The sequence below is a fragment of the Bactrocera latifrons genome, unplaced genomic scaffold, assembly GCF_001853355.1.
Source record: "Bactrocera latifrons isolate USDA-ARS-PBARC rearing strain unplaced genomic scaffold, ASM185335v1 scaffold_223, whole genome shotgun sequence".
In the NCBI taxonomy this organism is placed as follows: Eukaryota; Metazoa; Arthropoda; class Insecta; order Diptera; family Tephritidae; genus Bactrocera; species Bactrocera latifrons.
Window position 1 is genome coordinate 199,551 of NW_017535775.1, and position 25,145 is coordinate 224,695.

General features: G+C 35.2%; 4 protein-coding genes across 15 annotated transcripts in view; 2 read left to right on the plus strand and 2 right to left on the minus strand.

The window, feature by feature from the left end:
- LOC108968662 (leucine-rich repeat-containing protein 15) overlaps nt 1-15,542 on the plus strand; it is a 128,413-nt gene extending 112,871 nt beyond the window's left edge. For all 4 annotated transcript variants that reach the window (XM_018932818.1, XM_018932817.1, XM_018932819.1 and 1 more), the window contains one exon: nt 14,130-15,542. In XM_018932818.1, coding sequence (XP_018788363.1) covers nt 14,194-15,504 — 1,311 coding nt within the window. In that variant the 5' untranslated portion in view covers nt 14,130-14,193 and the 3' untranslated portion in view covers nt 15,505-15,542. The remainder of the gene's footprint in view (nt 1-14,129) is intronic.
- A 4,797-nt stretch (nt 15,543-20,339) lies between these two features.
- On the plus strand, nt 20,340-23,248 carry LOC108968655 (kynurenine--oxoglutarate transaminase 3). Of its 9 annotated transcripts, none has more exons than XM_018932806.1 (6): nt 20,340-20,359; nt 21,485-21,654; nt 21,722-21,872; nt 21,939-22,175; nt 22,244-22,841; nt 22,897-23,114. In XM_018932806.1, the coding sequence occupies exons 1-6, from the start codon at nt 20,357-20,359 to the stop codon at nt 23,112-23,114; spliced, it is 1,377 nt and encodes a 458-aa protein (XP_018788351.1). In that variant the 5' UTR covers nt 20,340-20,356. The 9 variants fall into 9 exon arrangements, with proteins under 9 accessions (XP_018788351.1, XP_018788348.1, XP_018788353.1 ...); XM_018932803.1 differs by lacking the exon at nt 20,340-20,359 and adding an exon at nt 20,465-20,543; XM_018932808.1 differs by lacking the exon at nt 20,340-20,359 and adding an exon at nt 20,550-20,665.
- On the minus strand, nt 23,241-24,031 carry LOC108968657 (cytochrome c oxidase subunit 5A, mitochondrial-like). Its single transcript, XM_018932813.1, has one exon. It carries the CDS (start codon nt 23,739-23,741, stop codon nt 23,292-23,294), a length of 450 nt encoding a protein of 149 aa, XP_018788358.1. The 5' UTR covers nt 23,742-24,031; the 3' UTR covers nt 23,241-23,291.
- Nucleotides 24,032-24,111: 80 nt separating this feature from the next.
- Nucleotides 24,112-24,941, minus strand: LOC108968656 (cytochrome c oxidase subunit 5A, mitochondrial-like). Its single transcript, XM_018932812.1, has 2 exons — nt 24,842-24,941; nt 24,112-24,742 (listed from the first exon to the last, which is right to left on the minus strand). Exon 2 carries the CDS (start codon nt 24,737-24,739, stop codon nt 24,287-24,289), a length of 453 nt encoding a protein of 150 aa, XP_018788357.1. The 5' UTR covers nt 24,740-24,742; nt 24,842-24,941; the 3' UTR covers nt 24,112-24,286.
- Nucleotides 24,942-25,145: the final 204 nt, after the last annotated feature.

The following is a 25,145-nucleotide window of genomic DNA, read 5'->3' on the forward strand; positions in this document are numbered from 1 at the left end:
CCATATCTCAGGAAGTACTCAACCGATTTCAATAAAATTCGGTATATAATATTTTCTGAACACCGTGATGATATGTACCAAATAACCACGCCTGAAATCTCGATTATCACTTTATCATGCGAGAGTATAAAATGTTCGGTGACACCCGACCTTAGCCCCTCCTTACTTGTTGTTTTATCGAGATAATATATATGGAATTTATGGGGCAATTTATGGATTATTTTTTTGAAACAGGTGGCACCCACTCCCAAAAATATATCCGTACATACATATTTTGTTTAAATATTGTTGTTTCATTTATTTTATTTTGGTACCCACATAATATAGTAATTTCAAACATGTGGCAGCACTACTCAAAAATATACGCAGATAAACATATTTTACTAACTAGTATAATATTGGTACAAGAATTTATTTGTATTTAATTACTGTTTACAATTTATGGAAATTTTTTTTTGAAACAGGTGGCAACCCCTCACAAAAAATATATTCGCTCACATTTTCTTGGTATATTCTTGTTTTATTTATTATATTTTGGTACACATAATGTAGTAAATTCAAAAAGGTGGCAACGCTTCATAAAAATATATTTGACATTTTTTTTTTATATTGTTAGTTTATTTATCTTAGTTTAGTTTAGCATATACATATTTTTGTAAAGCATAATATATGAGACCAACATTCTTTATACACTGGTTTCAACTATTTAAACAATTTAATTAAATAAAAAGTTTAAATATATGGCAACCCTTCTCTGCAATATTTTTAGCTATAAACCTTCTACAACCTCTTTAGTTTGATATAACTTAGTTCTAGTCCCTTTAATTCATTTAACATAGTAAATTAAAGTAGTTAAAAATGCTCACCAGGTGGCAACACTTTTGGTAAAAAAAAAGTTTAATTGCAAATTTACTTCAACACACCTATCGCTGTGTAAACTCGCCCAAAAATAACACGCATGTTCGAACTGAGTTCAATTGATCGTTCGTTTCGCTACTCGCTAATTTTAGTTGAACCACGTGCAACTGTTGGTACTTTTTTGCAATATAAATTTTTTCTCCAGTGGCTTTCAAACATCTATCGTTCTTTTATTATCAAGAAAAACTAATTTGCAACCTCTTTCATGCAGCAGCAGTGCTTTGGTGAACTATCAAAGCTGCGAACCTAACAACAACCAGCGACAAGAAAATGACAAACAAAGGCAGCTCTTCCACTTTGCCATTAGAACTTTGTCAAAGGTGCATAATAGACATGACAGAAGCAAACACGCACACAGGCGCAGTTTGACACAACAACAGTACAACAACAACTTGGCAGCGAATTTCTCAATTTAAATTGCAAAAGCTGCTGCTACAAACTGCTGCATTGCTTTTGTTGTTCTTGTTTTTGTTACCACTTGACAATCTCCTTGCATCATGACAGCAGTTGTAGTTGTTATTGTCTCTAGGTTGTTGTGGCCATTGTGACATTACAAATTGCGGGCATTGTTTGTTTGCTTCGTCTCTCTTTCATATTTATTTTGTTTGTTCATGTTATTGTTTCGTCACTTGCATTTGCCTCTTGACTTCAGTTGACTTGTTTGTGAATATAAAAGTAAAATATGCAGATACCTTCAAGTATCGTGCCAGCATCGTGCTGTCATATCAGCGTCCCTTTCCTGAGGAACTGCGAAGTATATTCAATTCACAATAATTTTCTGTACGAAAGAGAACTGAACTGATAAGTTCTAGTCCGTGAACTGGTATAACTTGTCCAGGTGAGGTTCACTGTATCTAATCTCGGTATTTATTAATCCAAAAGGTATTTTCCACTCTCATCGTTTGCCTCTCTATCTGACTCTAAATCACTAGATCACTGGAATTTAATTTCTCTCTCATAATTACTATATTTTGTACTAGTTCGAAACTAGTTATATTTCTCATATTTTAAACCAACTTCAAACGATTGAACGCCTGTTGTTTTCTGCCACATTGTCATGTTAACACATTAGAACCGTAGCAGTGAGGCATGAGCTTCACTGCAGGATGCATATTCCAAATAGACATGAACATATGTATACAAAATTTGTTCTTTGTTCCATCTGTGGTAGTTGTTGTTAATTTAATAGAGCTCTTTGTTTCAAAGCGTATTCGTTTGCAACTGAAGCGATTCAATTTACGATTCAAACATTTTGTTGAACAAAAAGTACATATGGGAAAATATTGCAGAAATATCTCTCAGTCAACCATAAATATGTTTCTTCTACCAATAATATGCTTTGGATTCAGTAAAGCTGGCAAAACGAACAAGCAACTGGTATAAATCACATATATTGGCATAATTAATACGTGATAGAACAGAAAACCAACCGCTTTCAATTAAAAATAATTAGCCTTTTTAATGTGGCGATTCGAGCAGCCAAGTGGCAGAGATTGGCATAATTAATTAGTCCATTTGAAGTGTTACTTAAGTGTTGTTAAAACTTCTTTTGAAAGTTGAATTGGTGAATTCTCTTGATTTCGTTTCATAATGTCCAGGTAGTCGGAAATTTTCAAATACATTAACGCGACGCTGTTTTTCGAAAAAATTTTGTGTTATTGAGACCATTCGTGCTTTATTTTTCTTAGGCCTTAATTATTTTTCAGAATTATTCTCAATAATCCTTCCGATATTCCAACGATGCTCGTAAGTTCTCTGACTATTAATCGTCGATTCTTAAGCACCAATTCCTTTATTTTATTGACGTGTTAATCATCAGTTGATGTTGAGCAAGCCGTGGTTTTTTCTTGATGAAATGGCAACTCTTAGATCCTCTTTTCTCTTTCTCCTGCAATCTCTCTACGGGGTTCGCCCACATTTATAACGAAATTTTGCCTTGTGCTTTGCAAAAATTCTTTTGTTTTGCGTGCACCTATGGTGGATTAAGACTTGCACGAGTGCTTGTGGCATTATGGTGCTGCGGCATTTGCATCAATTGTATCTTTGGTAATTTTGTTGTTTTTAACAATTTTTGTTGTTGTTATTAGTGGTGTAGTGATTCTGTTACATATGCACATTCCAGAGAATCTCCCTTGTTTTGGGATTGTTGCGAATTCGTTGGCCAAACTACTAAGCAGACAACACAGAAAAACACACGGACACACACAATCAACGACAGGCACACAGCTATACAATTCTAAGCATGCTTCTGCCGCATTCACTTTCCACACTCGTTGGCATTCTTTCACCAACACAATGCCTTTTGAATGCGAAGGTGACTGCAGGCATGCAGCAAAGGCATATTGCAGTGGGGCCAACAGCAACACCCAAAGCCACTCACAACTGAGAGGGGAAGCAGAAAAAGAAGAAGATTAAATGCAAGAAAACGCTGTGTTATTGCTTGCAATGACAGCTGCTACCGCTGCCACCGAAAACAGCTAACTTGCCATGTTCATGCTTGGTGGCAACAGCTTTTGCACCAGCCTTTGCGTATGACGGAAAAAGGAATAATAGAAATTGAGACATGAAAGATACAAGAGAAATATGTTTATAGGGAAAAAAGGATGCCTGCCGAAAGCAATCAGACTGCGTGTAGCAATAAAAGAATACCAAAAGTAGAAGTCGTGGCCGGAAGGCAAAAAATCTTGAGCAATATGCAAAGTACTGTTTCTACAACAAACACACACTCTCACAAATTGGCATCAAAGCTCTTCTGCCCTCACGTTGCATTACACGCTTTAGCCAGCTAGCAAGGCATTCGAAGTATTCAAATAAAACGCAAATCAATGCAGCCCATAACGGCGTTGCCAGCTTGCTATATTCTTTTTTATAAAATTCATGGTATTTTTTTGGAATAAGTTTTTGTTATTTTTATCACATCAAATCAGAATTTACCCAGATTATTAAAAAATCAAATATACTCTTATATATAAAAATGTAGCACCACTTCCGATAAGGTACTTTTTAAGCTCAATTACTCCCTTGAAATAGTTTTCACCGAGGCAGACATCTTATATTTCTGTGAATCACAGGACAGTCCGCAGAGCCTTTGCTATGATATTTTTTTTTTCGTAATATTTAAAAGGTCTAAGCATACTAAATTTATGGGGGGAATACTTTTCTAACCTGCCGAATGCCAGTGAGGAGATGGTGAACCGGATTCCCAAATTGATGACAATAGAACATCCACTCCATGAAGAAGTTCGAATAGCAACTACTCGTCCGAAGAACAACAAAGCGGTCAAGGCTGATGGATTGCCGGGCGAGCTATTCAAATATTGAGCATCAGTTTTTTTATAGAATATGGTCGCAATCCAAACAAAGGGAGACCCCACAATCTGCGCCAACTACCATGATTGTGTGAAAGATTAAAGCCCACCGTTAATAAACTGATTGGACTTTATCAGTGTGGCTTTAGGCCTGGAAAATCAGCAACTGACCTGATGATATTGATATCAATGAACTCAATACCCGCGCCGTTAGTTCTGCTTTCTCCAGACTGGATAAGGAAGCGAAGCAAATTGGTCTAGTAGTGAATAAGACGAAACATCTCCTGGTATAAACAGTCGTCACACTCGCGACATGACTCCCACATCACTTTTAACAATCAAAACGAAGTCGTAGATAATTTCGTCTATCATGGAACCAGCATTAACTCCAACAACAATGTCAACCTCGAAATCCAACACGGAATAACTCTTGCCAACAGCTGTTACTTCGGACTGAGTGGACAATTGAAAAGCAAAGCTCTCTTTCGACCAACAAAGACCAAGTCCTGCTATATGGTGCAGAGGTATGGACGATGACAACGTCTGAAAAGTTCTGTGGAAGATTTAGAGTCCTTTGCGCATTGGCAACATAGTCCAGCGAGTTAAGAAACAGCGGCTATGCTGGCTAGATCATATCGTCCGTATTGATGAAAACCCTCCAGCTCTGAAAGTATTCAACGAAGTACCCGCCGGAAGAATCAAAGAAAGAGAGAAGAACCAGTCTCAGCTTGGTATCTCGAATTGGCGCCAAATTCCGGAAAGATGAAACGACTGTCGCGTTGTTGTTAACTCGGCTATAACCGCAGAAGCGGTGACTACACCAGTAAAGGGACTTTTTATAACTACAAAGAATCCAGGAAGCGACCCATTATAATTTCTAAAGAAAAACTAGTATTAAAATAGCTTTTCCGTTAATGGATAAGATAAACTAATTTAATTTTCAAAATTTTTTGGGTATCCCTGTTATCGTCAGAACCTCCTTTAAATGAATAATGTCAAATCTAAAAAAATTAATTTAAAAACAAAAAGGTGGCACCACAATTCACTGTCTGTCGCTTCAGTCAGCCAATTCTTGCATTCCTTACGACTTTTCTTATTACTGTTTTTGCTGTTTTACAAATTGCATTGCTTTTTCAATTTCTTACACGCGGAGGCTGGCTGTAGGTGGGTGGCTACGCTTAGCGCAGATCTTAGTTTCACGTATACCGAATTCTGCCTGAAGATTCATGCTCACACAAATTGCTTGTAATGCAACCGAAATTGCAAAATGGCGCAGGTGTACGAGTACCGATTGCAAAGTAGTACTACAAATCAACGGTAAAAGTGGATCAAAATGGTTTTCATCTAATATAATTTTTAACCCGAGCTCAACCTCTTGAATATAAATCTGAAATTATTTGTTTTTTTTTTTTAATTCTCGTTCTCTGGTATAAATAATTATTTTATTGATAAAGCTTCGCCGAATTAATTTTTATTAAACTCCATTCGTTAGTACTTCTTAATCACCCAACGAAAAATTCTGAGCAAGACGTGATTAAATAAGCAAATTTGTTGGGATTTATTTCAACCGCGAGCACACGAAGAAAAAGCGAAGAAAACGAACCAAAACAACTTGGCATAAAACAAGTTAAGCAGGAAAAAGTGCGGCAACAACCAAATCGAAAAACTTTGGCCAATAATTTGAAAGACGTTTGTTTCTTGCACAAAACCGCACAGCGTTGAGAGCCGAGAACAGTTACGGTCTGTTGCGCCACGCTTTGTTTTACTGCAGCAAACATGTTTTCATACAAACATAATACATAGAGAAGAACATAACAAGAAGTCGCATTTATAACGGTAGGTGGAACGTAATGACAATATAGAGCAACATCAAGGGGAGGTCACCAAACGACCTCATTTGCCACATTTTGCGCACAAATGGCCAAAGTTTGTACCGTTATTTTGTCGCGTTGATTTTAAAAATTTCACTAACGCTATACTGAGAGAAGACATGAAGGTGAAGGCAATGCGATAAATGATAGCAAATACAGAAATAGAGATAGAAGAAAGAGAGCTTTCATACAGCTTTCACGCTTTTCTCTGAGCTTTATTTAGATTTTTGTTTATTACTTTCTATGTTTACACTCTGCAATACAGAATTGTTTGAATTAAAGAGTAGCCGGAACTACTTGACGTATTGAAAATTTCTTTCATATTTTCAGATAATATTGTCTTCTGTGAATGAGTACAAATTTTGCTCACTTAGAGGAGGAGATTCTGTCTATAGGATATACGGAATTTTGTTCGATACAATGGCATATCTTTGTTTCACTGCTCAATCGCAGTTTCTACAGAACTTAAGCTAACCGTTAATTTTCAGCATTTTTGGTTTGTTTCTTTGATTTTCTTTTTTTTTAGCAAAACTAATTGAATCTATGACTTATATTTCGAATTATCAAAAACGTTAATAAAAAATTGACATTTGAAGCAGCCAATAATTAATTCAACCAAATTATTAAATTAAATTTAATTAAACTTAATTTTTTCATCCTAGAAGAAGACACATTTTTAGTTAGCGTTAACTTTTTAATTTAATTTCCGATCAATTAGGTATTGTGCATTCAGAGCTATGCTTTTGCATTTCAAACTAAGGCTGTCAAACACAATTGAAAAGCCAATACATATGTACATATTCGTGCATACTAGCAGACAACAACAACTGTTGGAAAAATGCAAAGTTTTTAACTTAATTTCAACAAAAAGTAGAAAAAGGCGCTTTCCCTTTTCCGCTTTTTGTCATTTACAGCGCTCAACTTTTCAGCAGGCTATTAAATTTTACTCGGTATTTTTCGGCGAATTTTTACTATACCGTTATTAGAGACGTTGTTAACGCTACCGTTTTTGTCTCTTTGGCTTTTATTTTGTTGTATGCTTTTGCATATTTTACTTGCAGCACTCTATGGCCCAGTGAAAATTTATGTGCATTTCAATTTTACAGAAATTTGTGAAAATCGACACTGTCTCTTCCCAAGGTCTCGCAGTTAACCTCACTTTCTATGTATATTTAGATAAATGTATGTATATGTAGTTTGCATGTGAATATCAAATTTTAGTTTTTCTTTTACATTTTTGAGCGCAACCGCCAGCCGCCGACCGCAAAGGCAGGCGCGCACAACTTCGGCGCAGCAGCTGTAGTGCCCTTTGGTGCAGTGAGCCGAAATTACTCCATTGTGCCGCATGGCTGCCGAATGGTCATAGTGGGCGCAAAAGTTAAGAGAGGTTGTCTCGCAACGCGTAAACAATCCGTTTTGAAATAGTTAACCAGAACTTAAGCGCGCACGAGCCGTCAAGAGTTGCCAACTTTAAGCCAAACAACAACCGAACAGTTTATTTTGTAGCTTTCATCTCTATTAGTATTGTGTATTGTGTTAATATTGTAGAAGCAATAACAATAGCGTTGCACTTTTAATGCCGTTGGAACAGAAGAGAGGGGGAACACTTAAGTGTAACTTGAGATTATTTACTTCAATTTAAGGTGAGTTTTCTCAAGACACGACAGAATTTTCATGCCACGAGTGTACTCGGGAGATCAATAATATATAGAGGATAATGAATTCGAATTTTCATATGAAGACGACAGTAATTTTGTTATGAGATTGCGAGGACGATTCGGTGAAAAAACAAGCACAGCGATAGAAAATTGAAGATTGAGATCATGCAATAATTGTACCCTATTCAGTCAAGAAAAGCTATGATTCCACAAGCTCTATCCAAAGTAATGGTGAGCCTCCCGGGCAGAAAAAACTGGGTAAGCGTCGGAAATTTTTTATTGAACAAGGAAATGTACAACCCAAAATTCGATTCGATTGAAAAAGGTCGAGAACACAAACGATGATATTGTTACGTGAACCTCCCGGTCAGAGCAAAATGGGTAAACGTCGAACTAAGAGGCAGCTAACAATTTTTTTTTTTTTGCTCAAGGAGATCTACTATCCCAAAACTGATTGAAGTGAAAAAATCGAGAACACAAACGAAGATATCTTATGGCGTCAGCTCTAGTAAATTGCATTGAGAGAAATCATAAGCTCAGTCAGTGAAAGTTGAGAAAAATGAGAGTGGTGTTGAACAAGAACGATGTTAAATTATCTTTAACAGTTCTTCAGACGTTAGAGAGCAAAAGTGTGCCTAAGGTTTATAGACCGGGCAATTTGTATAGGTCCTGTAGCGTAACGAAGAAACGAGTTTAAGACATGATTGGAACTTATATAACTTGAAGTTCTACATAATTCGCTTTCTTGAGTTGGCAATAGAAGTCAAACTTCGAACAAATTTCCTTCCATAGCTTTAAGCTTCTCCAACTCGAAGTTTTTTTTTTTTTTTTTTTGCCGTTTTGAGTTAGAGACGTCACTGCCTTTGGTTTCCTCTGAAGTATATTAATTAAAAGTTATGAGAGGAAGTTTTAGGTCCGGGAATTATAGATCGTACTATCTGCCTTTAATAAGTGTTCGCAAGAGTTCTGAAGCTGTTTATGTTAAGTTCCAAATATATTCAAAAAATATTCTATACTCCTCCGACATTTCGTTTCAACTAAAATTTTTGGAACCAAGTACCATATACCTTGGCTGGGGTCATTACATCCCAGCTTAAGATTTACAGAATATGCGACAAGTGCAATTTTCCACTTTAAGTTGTTCTGCAAACCAAACGACCCCCACAGCATTTGTCAGCAACACCAGCGCCATTCATGCGCCTCGTCTACGAACTATTAATTTGTGACATTAAAAACCAACTGCAAACTTTAAAAGCGATTACAATGCAATTGTTACAAAGTTTCCACATTTTTATTGTATTTCCAGTTGCAGGCAGCGTTTTTGTGCTGCCGCCATAAATGGCTGCATGCAACTGCAACTAAGTTTATGATCAACTTAAAAACGCAATTTCGAATCCAGTTCGCACAGCCGGCATGCGATTTATGTTTTATAAATTTGTGTATGTTTCTATGAATRTACGTATGTATGTATGCGTGTATATGTACGTTTGGTGGTAACTTAGAGCAAGGCATAACTGCATATTTATACAATATCTAGTATTTTAAGTTAATAAAGTTTTTGGTTGGCGTAAACCACGAGCGTTTAAATTATGCCCACGCACACACACCATCGCACATATACAGCCATAAATTTGTAATAAAAACATATTTACTCAAAGTGTTTACAAGTTTTCAGTATTTCAGTAGCGTCGGCCGTCATTTGTTATTGCATTAAATCGCCCAAAAATTTAAGCCACTTATTATGGCCACCGGAATTACAAAACTTTTAATATTCATAAAATTAACTTCGTAGTCTAAATTGCCGGAAAACACATATATATATGATTGTTCGTAATAACTGTACAAAGTTTTAAATTTTCATAATAAAATTTGAAATATTTCAACTCACAGTCGTGTCTTGGAATTGGGGAAGTTTGTGTGTGTGTGTTTTTTTTTTTTTTTTTTTTTTTTTTTTTTTTTTTTTTTTTTTTTTTTGTAAGGGGATAATAACTTAAGTCTAAACTGTGTTTTTGCCCGATGAAAGCCAAGACCATATTTTTCTCATATAACAAGTGAAATTTCTTATTAGAATTATTTATTGTTACAAACATACACTATTAACAAAGATATTCTGAATTTTTTTAGAAAAAAAAAATATTTTCAATTCTGACTTGACCAGGAACAGGAAGTGAGAATCAGGTCACCGTAGGAGTAAACAATCCATTTATGTTTAGTTTTTTGGGTATCAGGTTCGGTTATTATCAGCTGTTTCAGTGATATCAATTGCGAATCACTAAACACTTAGACACATTTCTTCATTGAGTTATAAAGAAATTTTTTTTATAAATAATCAAATAATTTCTTTTTACCAATTAAGTTTACGAAAACATCGTTTTAACCTTTTTTGAAGACCATAAGAAAAAAGTGAAGATGTTACAGCTAAGAGCTCATACTTGAAACATCTTCCATAGAGGTTTCCATCAAGAATTCTTCAGTTCACCAAGCGAAATAAACATTTACAGATACAAGAAATGAATCCACTCGAACTTCCTGAAAAGTTCCGATGTCTCTAAGCCAAAATTTGTTCAGCGATGAGGCCCATTTCTGGCTCAATGGGTATGTAAATAAGCTAAATTACCGCATTTGGGACGAAAAGCAATCAGAAGAGTTTCAAGAGCTACCAAATCGTCCAGAAAAAACAACGATTTGGTGTGGTTTGTTTGCCGGTGGAATCATCGCTCTATATTTCTTAAGAAAATGATGCCGGTGAGAACCTAACCGTCAATTTCGACAATCATCGCGCCTTAATAACTGACTATTTTAGGTCTGAATTTAAAACTCGTGATCTCGGGGACATTTGATTTCAACAATACGGCACCACCTCCCACACATCTCATCAATCAATGGATTTACTACGATGAACAGATAATTTCTTATTTTCAGCCTGTCGATGGCCACAAAGATCGTATGATATCACACCGGTAGACTTTTTCCTGTGGGGATATACAAAGTCTAAAGTCTATGCGGACAATGCCGCTTCAATTCAACCCGTAAAGCAATACATTACGCGTGTCATACGCCAGTTACCCTTCGAAATACTCGAACGAGTCATCGAAAATTGAACTGAACTTTTGCCATCTGAGACGTAGCCGCGGCCAATATTTGAAAGAGATAATGTTCCAAAAATAAATGTGTTTCTAATGATAATAACCATTCCCAATTAATTTTGAAGTTTCTGAGTTTTTTCCTTAAAACAGTAGAGAACATCGAAATGGATTACCTTTATACATAAAACATGCATGCAGAGCGATAGCAATCTAATAATTTGTCTCCGAGTGAACACTCAAGCAAATTTGAAAAATGTAGTTTCGAAAAAAATGCTTTTAAACATAAATTAATTGAACTGAGTGGCTGTAACTCAAGAACTATTTGAGATATTGATTTGATATTTTAGTAAATTATTTTTATAGGTATAACTAGTCGAAATATGGAAAAACACGATTTTGTTTTAATTTCAAACATGGTATGACTCTTAAATTAAAAAGTATTCCTCATTATTGAAGTATTTTCGTCAATATTTTTATTAAAATCATAAATCTCTAAAGTCTGAGTTTATACAAAATAGTAGGATGCCATATAATCTGCATAATTTGGGTGCGCAAATACTTAAGAGATTCTGCAGCGTGTTACAAAACACTTGTTGTACACAACAACTTTAATATTTGCCAGCATATTTAGGTGCCCTACAACTCGAAACTTACTACAAGCTCAAGTGTGTGCTACCTGTATGTATGTATGCATGTGTGAACTGAGCAAACTTTAAAGCCCTTTTCCATAGGTATGAATGCTTGTAGTGTAAACAACTTTTAGCTGTCGTACACATACATATATCTTCGTAAGCACATAATAAATACACAGTTGACCTATGAACTTACCCCAAGCACCGCGTTGCAGACTTTTGTGGCTCATATGCGTTTTTCAGTGAAACAAAAACAACTTTTTCACTTCAATTGCCAACAGAAAAACAAGTGTACATATGTTTGTATATATATATATATATATATATTTGCATCCAGTTGCTCACATTAGTGAGTGGGATAGCGGTTTTTTATAGTACTACCCAATTCATAGGACTATACCATAAAGAAGCCCAGTAGGTATGAAAACTCAAAGTTATGAAGAAAGCTTAGCCAATAGAAAAGCTGAAGGAGTTTTATCCAGATTCATTCAGTTTGTATACTCTGTATACCATATATGTATTAAGTTTGCCACGAAGCTTGTAGCACAAAAGGACCCGGCGGACATCTCATAAAGTATATACTTGTATATAAATGATCTGCGTTACGAGCTGAGTCGGAGTCGGAGTCTCTGGAGTTTTTGAGATATCGATCTGAAATTTTGCACACTTTAGTATCTACCCAAGTATCTGCTCATTTGTCGGAACTCCCGATATCGGACCGCTTTTGCATATAACGTGTTTTTCAATAAGGAGACTAAGAAAGTAAACCGATAGGAACAGAAAACGAAGCCAGTTTTTTCCCCTCTCTTTTGAGATCTCTTTTGAGTAAGGTTTGCCATTTCATTGGCTGACATACAACCAGAATGGTCGGAAACAAGTGCTTGTAAGGAAAACTTTTAGATTTGAAGACATATGTATCGTAAAGAAATTTGGCATGGAAGGCCCGGCTACATTCTTTGAAGAATTCGTTTAGCTGAAAAAACTATAATATATAAGAATTACACAAACTGGCCGGTCGAACTCAAAAGAAAGATCTTGTTATACCCTTTTACGGCATAAAAATGCTACTCTGAAGGGTACTACAGCTACGGTGCAGCTTTATTTAATTTTTTTTCTTGTTTTGAATGTTAAAAACCAAATTTCCTGGCGGGCAGCTACAATTTGTAGGTGAAATTGGTTTCAAAGTCGTTCAACCAATTTAAGCCAGCATTCATTCATTCGAGACCTGCTAGTATGTATGCGCATATATACTTGTAAAGTACATATATCCATATACATAAAATGTTGACGTATCGAAATGAAGCCTCACAATCATAAATCTCCAAGCTTTTGCTCATAAATTTTTGAGTTGCAGAAAATGCTCAGTATGGCAAAGAAATGGAAGCACAGCGAATAAGAACATGCAGTCATTTACCATAGATGGAGTGACAACGGCACAAGCAACAAATATTGGTTAGCATTGAAAGTCGAAGTCGAGCCTCAACCTTTTTTTTTTTTTTTTGTTTAACTTTACCCTCAACTTGATTGGTTGCATGCAGCAGAGCAGCAGCACATATAGAGGCCTCTTGATGATGCTGTATAAATGGATCTTGATATTGTGCATGAATGGGACAAAGTGTGCATGTAGTGGTTGCAATTTGCGTGAAAACTTGTTTCAAGTACCACAACTACCCAGATGATTGAGGCCAATAACGCACTGTGCAAACAAGGGTGGAGAATAATCTAGGGTATGCGCCAATACTTAATGGGTTATACAGAATATCTAAGAATTCTGACAAAAATATGATATTCTCAAATTTTTCGAAGTTATAATTTCACCGTTTTTCTTAGAAAATTATTTAAATCTGTAATATTTGGCAGTCGAAAAAATCTTTTCGTATTCAAACTTCAACTTTTTTTTATATTTATAATGAACTTCAAGAAACCAAGTATGTACGATTTTGGTCGACCACTTTTTGCCATTTTTCCACTAGAGACAATATTCCACCAAAACCAAACACTCAGCATAAGTTGCATTTGTTGGCATTTGTTGCGCTTCACCACGCTTGGGCCATGATCTTTTTCGCACATTATTCTCATATTTGATCCACTTTTCGTCTCCATTTACCATTCGTTTCAGAAATGGTTCGATTTCATTTCATGGGTGCTTATGTGACGGTCCTGGTCTATATGTTCCATAATTTCATCGACTTTTTCGACGAAAGGTCGACCAGAGCGAGGTGCATCTTTCACATCGAAATTTCCATCTGAAGCTTGAGAACCATTGTTGTGCTACACGAACTGATACAACATCGTCTACGCAAATTTCACAAATTTCATTGGTGGCTTGCGTGGCATTCCCTTTTTTACACACAAATTTCAAATATAGCAAGTATCTTTCTTATTTTCACCCAATTTTGAACATGTGCACCTTTTCTTCAACCCGAATTTCATTTCTTTTGGTTGAGTAAAGCTTAAAATCTCACCTTTCCAACACTATATATTATGACACAATGTATTTGATAGCACAGGATATATACGAAAAGACTTTTTCGTCATCGCAACATTTCTCCTATTTAGTCTATTAGGACTTTCGTTTAAAATAAAAAATTTTTTAGTAATTCACATAATTAAATTTGTTAATAAATGTAAATATTTTTCTTACCTACCATTGCAGCATCTACAAGTGCCAACTAACTGTCTCCCAGCTGCGAAACCCACCCACCATAAACCGCGCAAGAATGAATACTTCTGCTAGCATAAAGTCACAGCTGCTGCTTTACGCGCTGCTCACCATCACCTGCTTATGCGTCACGGCACAATTACCCGCGACAGGCTCTTCAAATTGTGGACCCAATTTTCCGTCGGCCTGCCTTTGTGGACGCGAGCTGTACGAGGGCAGCATCAGTTACATTGTAAACTGCACGAATACAGGCATCCACAACACCAGCGTGCTCGAGTTCATGCCGGACGAGGTGGAAATTTTAATATTCACCGGTAATATTGTGCCCGAATTACCATGGAATGTATTCGGCTCGATTAATGACTACAAAAATCTGAAGATCGTCGATATGAGCAACAATCACATACGTGAAATACGCGGAAAATCCTATCATCACGTGCAAAATGTAGAGCGTTTGATATTAAATCATAACAATTTGAGCATTTCACGCGAAGATGACGAAGTCAATCACCATCATCCACGCGTGTTTTCGAATTTCCTAAATTTGCAAAGTCTACACCTAACCGACGCGTTCGCTGATAACAGTTCGCCACAGCTAAGTGAAGATTTGCATGATATTTTCGTGAACAGTCAGCTGAACAAGCTGCAGAAATTGCATTTGGAGCAAAACGAAATCACACACTTCAAGGATCGCAATGTCTTCTGTGATCTGCCGAGTCTGCGCGATTTACACTTGGGCGATAATCTACTTAAAGATATCAATTTTGAGGTGCGTTGCTTGAAAAATTTGCGCTTTCTCGATTTGGAGCGCAACAAATTTGAATATGTGAAGACACACGACATGATGCTACTCAACGAACTGGAGACGCGCAGCGATCGCACCACCAATCTCATTGTCGACTTCAATCTCAATCCATTCCTTTGTGATTGCAAAATCAGCTCCTTTCACACCTGGATTCTCTCGACGAACGTAACGGTACGCAATAAGAATACGCTAATGTGTTATCACAACGATGTCGAGCCACTACCGATCATGGAACTGAATATGGACGGCTGTGCGGCAGCGGTAGCGGCTGCTGCCATGATGTTCAACACAGCAACAGATGCGCACTATGGCGGCAATGGCATGGAGCAAAGCATAAGTGACGGTAGCACGGCAGCCGGACGGCCGCACATGAATCAGCACACAGTGACACTTATCTTCCTGCTGATTGTTTTGAGTATGATTTTGTTGGGGCTGGTGGTGGCGCTGGTCTATGTGAGTCGTGAGCGCATTAAATACATGATAACGCCGGTGTTCGATAATGTTGCCAAGAAGGTGCAATACACATCGATCAAAGACGAGGATTGCCCGGAAGTGTATGTTTAAGGCGCGCAAACCGCTGCGTAAAAATCGATAAAAAAAAACACATACAAACGAACGTTAAAAGCAACGAAAGGCCATAATTGACAGTCAACAATGATAAGCGACAAGCATGACTGTTTGGGAGCTGCTGTGGTGATTGGAATAAATATGAAAACCACCAATTAGTAGATAACACAGTTCGACTGCCGCTGTCGGGCAGTTTAAACAGCGATAACGTGGATTTTTTTTTACTAATATAAAATTAAATTTGTGCCATTTAAAGACAAGAAATCAAACAAAAAAGACGCAATGAGTGAAGTTGCAGAAATTATAATACATATATACATACATGCACACGTATGTTAAGGGCAGCTGGCGCACGAAATAGCGTTAGATAGAAATGTTATTTGAAATATGTATGTGTGGAGTAGCAGTGTCACAGGAATTGCTGAAAGCCAACGTCTAACAAATACGTATATGTAGATATATATACACACACATAAAAACATAGACATTAGTTTATAACCAAACTACATACGCATACATACAAACATAGTAGGTATTTAATATTTTCACAGCAGAACATGAACATATCACAACAGCATTTGTAAACAGCAAAACTTATGTAATTAAAGATGAAAAAATTAAAATGAACAATAAGCTCAATAGAAAGAAAATACTACAATTTATTATAAGTACTTTACTAATTTCAAGCGTATATTGCTGTATTTAAGTTTAAGTTTTAAAGTTAACTGTAATGACCTCCGTGTAATTCTAAAAGAGAAGTTAGGCATTTTGTCATTTGAAAATATTTAAAAAAAAAATACTACAACAAAAGTGTGTAGCTTTTTTTAATTAAAACTAATAATTTAGTTATTAATTTCATATACTCGTAAATGTTGAAATGAAAAAGAAATTCGCGTAACGGATACGTAATGTACACTATACTACATTGGCTGTCAAACTGCAGAAATTTTATAATTTATAAAAGGAATTTTTCCACAATATAATTTAAATTAAGCTTACTCCTATTTGACAAAAATTATATTCTAGCGCTTGACGATAATTGTTTTTCCTATTTTCAATGGGAAGAGGATTTTTCATCGCGACAAATCGCAAACATTTAAGGGATTACATGGATTTCCAGGGGTAAAAAACAGTCTTTTTTCAAAAATTTCTTCTCATATAGAAATTGAAATATTTTATTATTACAAACATACAATATTAACAACACAATTTTTAAACTTTTGGAAAATTATATTTTTAACTCGGCCATGGCATGATAACTACTTAAAAAATCATCAAAAGAAAAAAAAAGTGTTTTAGTTAAAACCTTAAATTAAAACCTGGACGAAGGAAAAAACTGAAAAGTTRATTTTTGGAAGAAATTTTGGCAAAAAAAATTAAAATTTCAGATAAATTTTGCGACATTTTTTTTTCAAATATTGTATCTCAAAGGCCTGTGTAAAATTGTAAGAAGATCGTTTAAGTAGTTCTCGAGAAATCTTGTCAACTGACTTCAAAAACAAAGTTTCGAGATAAACGCATTTAAGGACCACTCGGATCTCGGATCTTGAAAATTTAGGACAATATTCTAGAGATGTTTTAAAATTAATAAAATACAATAAAAAATTCGATTTTTTAAATCCGTAAATCCATGTAACCCCTTAACTTTTATCATACTAATTTTGGTAACACCGGCCGACACAACTTTTGGGTCTGACTTCAGCATGTTTAACTTAAATTTCTTATACAACAAAAGTAAGCAGACCATCATTTTTTTAAATAAGGGGTTATATACAGTTAGAAAGCAGAAAAAACTGAGTTTTCTAAGTTCTTGGTCCAAAAATGTGTACACAATTATGGTGTCTTTTAACTGTATTTTAAGACTTAGTGTTAGTAAAAATATTTTTTGGAAAAGAACTCCTGCTGAACTCCGGAAACTCCACTCAAAAAAAACGTTTTGCGGTGACCAATGTAACTCTGTATTGGATCCTCTGAAATTAAAAAATCAAACAGATTTCGTTAAATCTAATTTAAGGAATAAGAAAATTTTTGTTGACAAAATGGTGGTTTCTAAAAAAATTGATTTTTTAACAAAAATTTCGGTCTAAAATTGTTTATAAAAAATATTTAAGAGTGAGAAAAAATCTAAAATATCTTCGTTTAATTATTAAATAAAACGTGTTAAAATTTGAGACTAATCAGCTTAGCCGTTTTTGAGTAATGTTGGTCACCGACTTTGAAAACAACATTTTGAGAAAAACGCATTTACAAATTTGCGTGTAACTTCAGAAATATTCCTCGGAATGATACAAAATTTTCTGTGTATATTCATAAATATATGTACATTAAGAAAATAAAATATAAAAAATAGATTTTTTGAAATTTCTAATTGTATATAACCACTTCACTATGTTTAATTTCATTTTCTTACACACAAAAAATAAGGGAACATTTTTTGTTTGATCAAAACTTGCGTTTGCAGACATTTNGCTTAGCATGCATACTGTGGGCAAAAAATAGTAAGACATTTTAATTTAAATCATGCAAAAACCCATTCATCGAAATATTAATTTTTTTTTAATTGAAAATCAATTGATTTTTTTTTTTTAATTTTTTTTAATACTTAATTCCAGTGTTTTTTCGAAATCTAGTTATTCTTGATTGGAGCATGAGATCAGAAACCAAAAAATCAACATTTTTGTTGCCCTGTGTAATAGTTAGCACCGCACGGGGCAAGTAATTTCAAAGTATATAGAAAACATGCCGTTGAAATTTCAAATATATTTTAATTCCAGCAGATATCACAGCAGATGCCACATGCCTTTGTAATATAGAAAAAAAAATCGAAATAAGCACTTTGCCAATTTTTTATAGAAATCAAAATATGCATAATATTTTTCTAATTTTTTAATATATAATGCACTGTGTATTTTTTTTAAAGCTAATACAATACCGTTTTTAAACAAACAAAAATCGCTGTAACTTAGGGCTCGAACACATTTGAATTAAATCATACATTAGTGATATCTGTGATTTAAGTTACATAGCATTAGTTCTTTAAAAAGCATTAAAAAGCAATGGCAWAAAAGAAGAAGAAGAGCATGAAATTTGAGGAGAAAAGTTGAAATAAAATTACAAAAAGCGAAACGAAAACCTTACATGCGAAAAGAAACACAAATACAAACAGAAAACTGCTTGTGTACTTATACAAATGTGCGATATTCGGTACATATAATACATACAAACATACATATGTATATCTACAAATAAAGCATATTAAAAGACAATTTACAGAAATGTAAGAAACCGCTGTTTGTAGTTTGTTTTTAAAATCAATTGCACACACATTTAAACTAACATTTTATATTGCATATTTTTGGAAAAGCATTAACTACAAATTCACTTATACATATTTAAAATTTTATTATTAACCACATTGTATTTTCTTAACACGATTTATTTTAATTGTTTATAATTAATAATCGACATGCTTTCATACTTATGTACATACACGTGCGTATTGCAAATACGTGTGTGTTTTATGATAGCAGTAAGAAATTGTTAATAACAAAAATGTTCTTTTCTGAAATGAATTAAATTTTTTTTATAAGAAAACACAATAAAAAAGGATTATGTAAAAATAAAAATGTATTTTATTAAAAAAAAACTATATCAAGCATGTAATGTATATTGGTAGGACATGTGCCATAATGTGATGTGAAAAAATGGGAAACTGGCTGTTATCTGGCTCTATAAAGGAAAAGGCACGGTGCATGGCCAGTGCTTAGATGACTCTCACGCCGCAATGTGATGTGATTTAACAGTGATAATGTAATCTAGCGGGAAGCTGGCTGTTAGCTTGATCTATAAAAGAAAAGCAGCCGCGGTGTCTCTTCAGTGCTTAGGTGACTCTCACGCCGCGATGTGATGTGATTTAGCAGTCATAATGTAATCTCGCGGGAAGACGGCTGTTATCTGTCTCTATAAAGGAAAATCTACACCGGNCTCTCACGCCGCGATGTGATGTGATTTAGCAGTCATAATGTAATCTCGCGGGAAGACGGCTGTTATCTGTCTCTATAAAGGAAAATCTACACCGGTGCCTGGTCAGTGCTTAGGTGACGATCGCACCGTGCTGTGCTGTGACTTAACAGTCACAATTTAATCTCCCGGTAAGATGGCAGTGCTTAGGTGACTCTCACGCCGCGAAGTGATGTGATTTAACAGTCGTAATGTAATCTCGCGGGAAGACRGCTGTTAGCTGAATCCATAAGTCCAGTGCTTAGTTGTCATAATGTAATCTCGCCGGAAACTGGCTGTTAGCTAGCTCTATAACAGAAAAGCACGGTGCCTGGTCAGTGCTTAGGTGACGATCGCACCGTGATGTGGTGTGATTTAACAGTCACAATTTAATCTCCCGGTAAGATGGCTGTTATCTGGATCTATAACAGAAAAGCAGCGGCGGTGCCTGGTCAGTGCTTAGGTGGCTCTCACGCCGCGATGTGATGTGATTTNGGTAAGATGGCTGTTATCTGGATCTATAACAGAAAAGCAGCGGCGGTGCCTGGTCAGTGCTTAGGTGGCTCTCACGCCGCGATGTGATGTGATTTGACAGTTACAGGTGGGCTCCAGTCAGTTCGCTTAAATTCTTAATAAAAACAATAGAAAACGTTAACTTCGGTTGCACTGGTGCTATACTACCATCACTATAATACAGCAGCTATGTGCTATAGTACTCGATATCGGTGGTTCCGTCAAATGAGCGGCTTCTGGGGAGAAGAGGACGTATGAAGAATTTCACTTCGTGTCAAACTTAATATACCCTACTCAGGGCATAAAAACAGAAAAATAAAAATAATCTATCGCAAAAATGGTTTGTGTAAATGTCATACAATTATTTTTCCACAGAGTATGCCAAGAAATTAAAAAATACAACACTGGGTGTTAAGAACGTACAAAGCATGACATTGACAGTTCATCCAAAATATAGCAAAATGTTGGCTAGTGCGCATGAGCAATTCGGCAAATCTTTGTTTTGCTATTTTTTGATAATACTTGTAAATATCACTTACCTACGTAACTTTTCACAACTTTATAAAAAAGTTTCTGTTTATTATATCAAGAAAATTTCTTGACTTATGTACGAAAATATATTATGAGCGTGGGATAATGAGTTAAAGTGAGCCCGACAGTGATTGCATTTGTTTACGTGAATGTTTATGATTTTTGGTGAACAAGCAACAGTTTGTAGCACAGTAAAAAGTTTATCGTTTTTTTTTTTTTTTTTGTGCACACATAAATATATACTAAAATAGGGATAGAAAGTGGTGTTTTCTAAAATTGTATGTGTGCCAATTTGTCTAGTTCCTAAAGCGAAATGTAAATATTTAAGCTATCTCAAATTTTCAAAAAGCGTTTGTTTGCAAGCTTCAGAGTTAAATAAAAGTTAATGTTGATACCCTGTTGACCATGAAACAAAATTTGATTACCACTTAATAAAATGCTTGCTTCAGTAGCTGTTTTGAACAGCTGGTTTACACAATCATATACATACAAAAGTGTTGAAAACTATATAAAAGTCTTTTTAAAACTATTTAACTTTTCATTTTATGGAAAGATCAGCGCTTTGTTTTCTGTGTCATTTCTGTATGAATATGTATACGAAGTGCCGGTATGAATTATGCAATATGTATACAGAATAGAATGAGTCGTTTTTGTGTTTAGTCAAAAGTGACAGCTTGCAAGTCATGGATATAATTTAATACTTAAACCATAAACCAATTGCATTTATTTACTGTGATCTTAAAATAATTACTCCAAAGTAATTAATAGTACACTATTATAAATATATAGTGCATTTATATTTCCTCTCATGACTATGACTATTAATTATGCCGCCGCTTATCTTCAGATCTTCATATTAGCGCACTGATAAGATTTTTGCTCAGTATTATCTCTTGTGACATTCGGCATATAAGTGTTATTTTAAAAATTTCAGATGTTCATTCTTCCCTCACGTATTTTGTGCCAACAAACGCGTCAATTACGAAGTAAACAAATAATTATAAGTACTGCTCTCCACAATTTACAACAAAGGGAACAATCTAGCATTGCCATGGAAAAATTCGGTCTGCCTAAACGTTTGCAGGGCGGCAAGCCAAGTGTTTGGTTAGTTGAAAAATATAACAAATATAATATGTACAAATAGAAATATAACAAATTGTATAATTTACAGGAATGAGTACATTACGTTAGCTATGCAATACAAACCCCTCAATTTAGGGCAGGGATTTCCAGACGAACTTCCACCATCTTATGTTACGAATGCCTTAGCGGATATAGCGAAAAGCGACAATCCTATGCTGCAGCAATATACACGTGGTTATGTTAGTTGAAAAATTCTCTTATATTCATATTTTTTCTAATAAATTATACGATATTTTCATTCACAGGGTCATTTAAGGCTCGTGCAAGCATTGAGTAAACTTTACTCAGGATTAGTTAAGCGTGAGATAAATCCACTTAGCGAAATTCTTATAACATCGGGCGCATACGAAGCACTCTATTCGGCTATAATGGGTCATATCGATGATGGAGACGAAGTAATTATCATTGAGCCATTTTTTGATTGCTATGAGCCTATGGTGAAAATGGCAGGTGGTGTGCCACGTTTCATAGCACTGAAACCGGTAAATGAAATAAATTATGACCCCTATTTGCAAATTTAAAATTTGACATATAAATTGGTATTTCCTAGAATAAATCGAATGGTACTGTGAGTTCTGCCGACTGGGTGCTGGACGATGCCGAACTGGAACAACTTTTCAACAATAAAACCAAAATGATTATACTCAACACACCGCACAACCCAATCGGAAAGGTGTTCCATCGCGAAGAGTTAGAACGTATCGCTGCTCTATGTCGTAAATGGAATGTTTTGTGCCTATCAGATGAGGTCTATGAATGGCTGGTTTACGATGATGCTAAGCATATTCGTATTTGTACTTTGCCCGATATGTGGGAACGTACCATAACAGTTGGTTCGGCCGGCAAAACATTTTCAGTAACTGGCTGGAAAATCGGTTGGGCCTATGGACCAGCGAACTTAATTACCAATTTACAACTTGTGCATCAAAACTCAGTGTATACGTGCCCTACTCCAATACAAGAGGCAGTAGCACGAGGCTTTGAGTTGGAGCTAACCCGGCTGGAATCTCCTGATTGTTATTTCAATAGTTTGCCACAAGAATTAAAAGTGAAAAGAGACTTCATGGCGAAATTTTTGCAGGACGCAGGTCTGAAGCCTACAATACCCGAGGGTGGCTACTTCATGTTAGCTGATTGGAGTAAATTGGGTATACTTTTCTAAATAATCAATATACAAAATATATAAAGAACATTCAATTTCAGGTAACAAAATTGATTTAAGCTCTGAGGTGGATCAATATCTGGATTATAAATTCACTAAATGGATGACAAAAAATATGGGCTTGCAAGGAATACCTCCAAGTGCATTTTACGGTGAAACTCATAAAAACCTTGGTGAAAATTTTGTACGTTATTGCTTTATCAAAAAGCAGGAAAACTTGGAAAAGGCAGCAGAACTCCTTAAAAAGTGGAAATCTTAAAGCCTTATAAAGTGTGTAAATATATTTTTTTTGTTAGTGTGTTGACGCTATTATTAAGATTGCATATATTTGTTTATAATTTAATATTTTTTGGTAAAGAAGTAAAATATTAAAAACTACACGTCATATGATGATATAATTTTTTTTTAATTATCACACAATCGATATATAAAATATTTACATATCAAATACTGATTTTACAGCCAACTCTGGCTTATCGTAATTCAATTCCTCCGGAGTTGGAATGCCAAGTTCGTACAGTGTTGGACGTATGTGACCTAATAAGTATGGATATATTTGGTCTACCTTATCGCCACATCTATCCTTGCATGCTTCCAACCACCTGATAGCTAGAGCTATGTCGTTGACACGGCGACAAGCACGTAATGCAGCTTCAATTACTTTTGGGTCGGGAATCACATCATTTCCCAAAATGTCATTCATGCCTTGGCGTAAATCCCAACCATCAATTTCGCAACGGTTAAAAAAATCTTCAAAACGTTTTGTAAAAATGTGCTCTGGCTCTTCTTCGTGCATATGCATACAATTACGGGATATTATCAAAGTAGGTAGCCGTTGTGAAGATTGCAAAGTCTTGACAAAACCAAAATACATGGAACGCAACATTTTCGTTTCGTATACAACACTAAATTAAAATCGACAAATGTAAGTTTTTTAAGCACAAGTGACGCAAAAAACTTTGGAAGCTAGTAATTAAACAAATAAATAGCATTGCAAGTATGTATGAATAAGAAGTTCATTTGGGTTTCCAGAAAACACAATACTAAATATAACAATAAAAACTAAGTTATATAGAAATTAAATGTGAATTAAAATTTATCGACTTTAATTAAATTCAACTGCGGTTCCATATTTTTTTATACCACCTATTTCTAACCTCAATTTAACAGCTGTTTTTTCTCTGCTATTAACACACTTGTAAAACAATTGCACAAAAATCGGATGGCTGTATTGATTACGCAACAAAGAACACAAATTTTCAGTTTTTCGCACTGTCGGCTAGTTTTTGAACCAGCACATTTTATTGATCGAATGAATATGTTACTCATTAATGGAAATAATTGCAGCACTTTTTACCTTAAACATTTTTTTCTTTCGCTTAAACGTATATTACCTTAAGCATGATTCTAACTAAATGAATGGGAGGCAATTTACATATCGTAAACTGATTTCAATGCCAACTCAGGTTTATCATAATTTAATTCTTCTGGAGTTGGAATGCCCAATTCATCTAAAGTGGGGCGAATGTTTTGGATGAGGTATGGGTAGATGGTGCTCTTCTGGTCACCGCACTTGTCTTTGCAGCCTTCTAACCACCTAATAGCCAGAGCAATGTCGTTAACACGACGGCAGGCACGCAGACCAGCATCAATTATTGCGGGTTCTGGTACTAAATCCATGCCCAGTAAATCATTCATGCCTTTACGAATTTCCCAACCGTCAATATCCTTGCGATTGAAGAAATCTTGGAAACGTTTGTTGAAAACTTCTTCATTTTCTTCGCCGTGAGAGGCACGTACTGAGCCGACTGTGGCAACACGACCAGATAGGCCCATTGCTCCACGCAGCACGTTAGCAAATTGTCCAGAAGCGACACGCAACATTTTCTATGAAATTTATTAAATTAATTAAGGTTTTCCAATTATAAAATTAATCAAAGATTTTATAATGTGTTGGTTAAGTAATAAATGTATTGCTAGTAGTACCTTTTTTTTAGCGAACAAGACGACGAGTAACACAAGACGTCAAATACTCAGTCAAATATCTTTATAAGAAGACACCTAATAAAATAAATTCGACAATAGATTTGAGCGAGCAGAGAACGTTCTCTGGAGCGAGTAAAGAAATGTGGGCAAAATCAACCTACACAAGCAGAGGGCGCTGTTATATATAACATTTATAAATAAACAATTTAACTTATTTAGATTAAGTTAACTATTCTTACGAACTTGAGTATATACAAAATTATATTTATTCCTATATTTGCACAAGTTTTGAATTCAATATCCT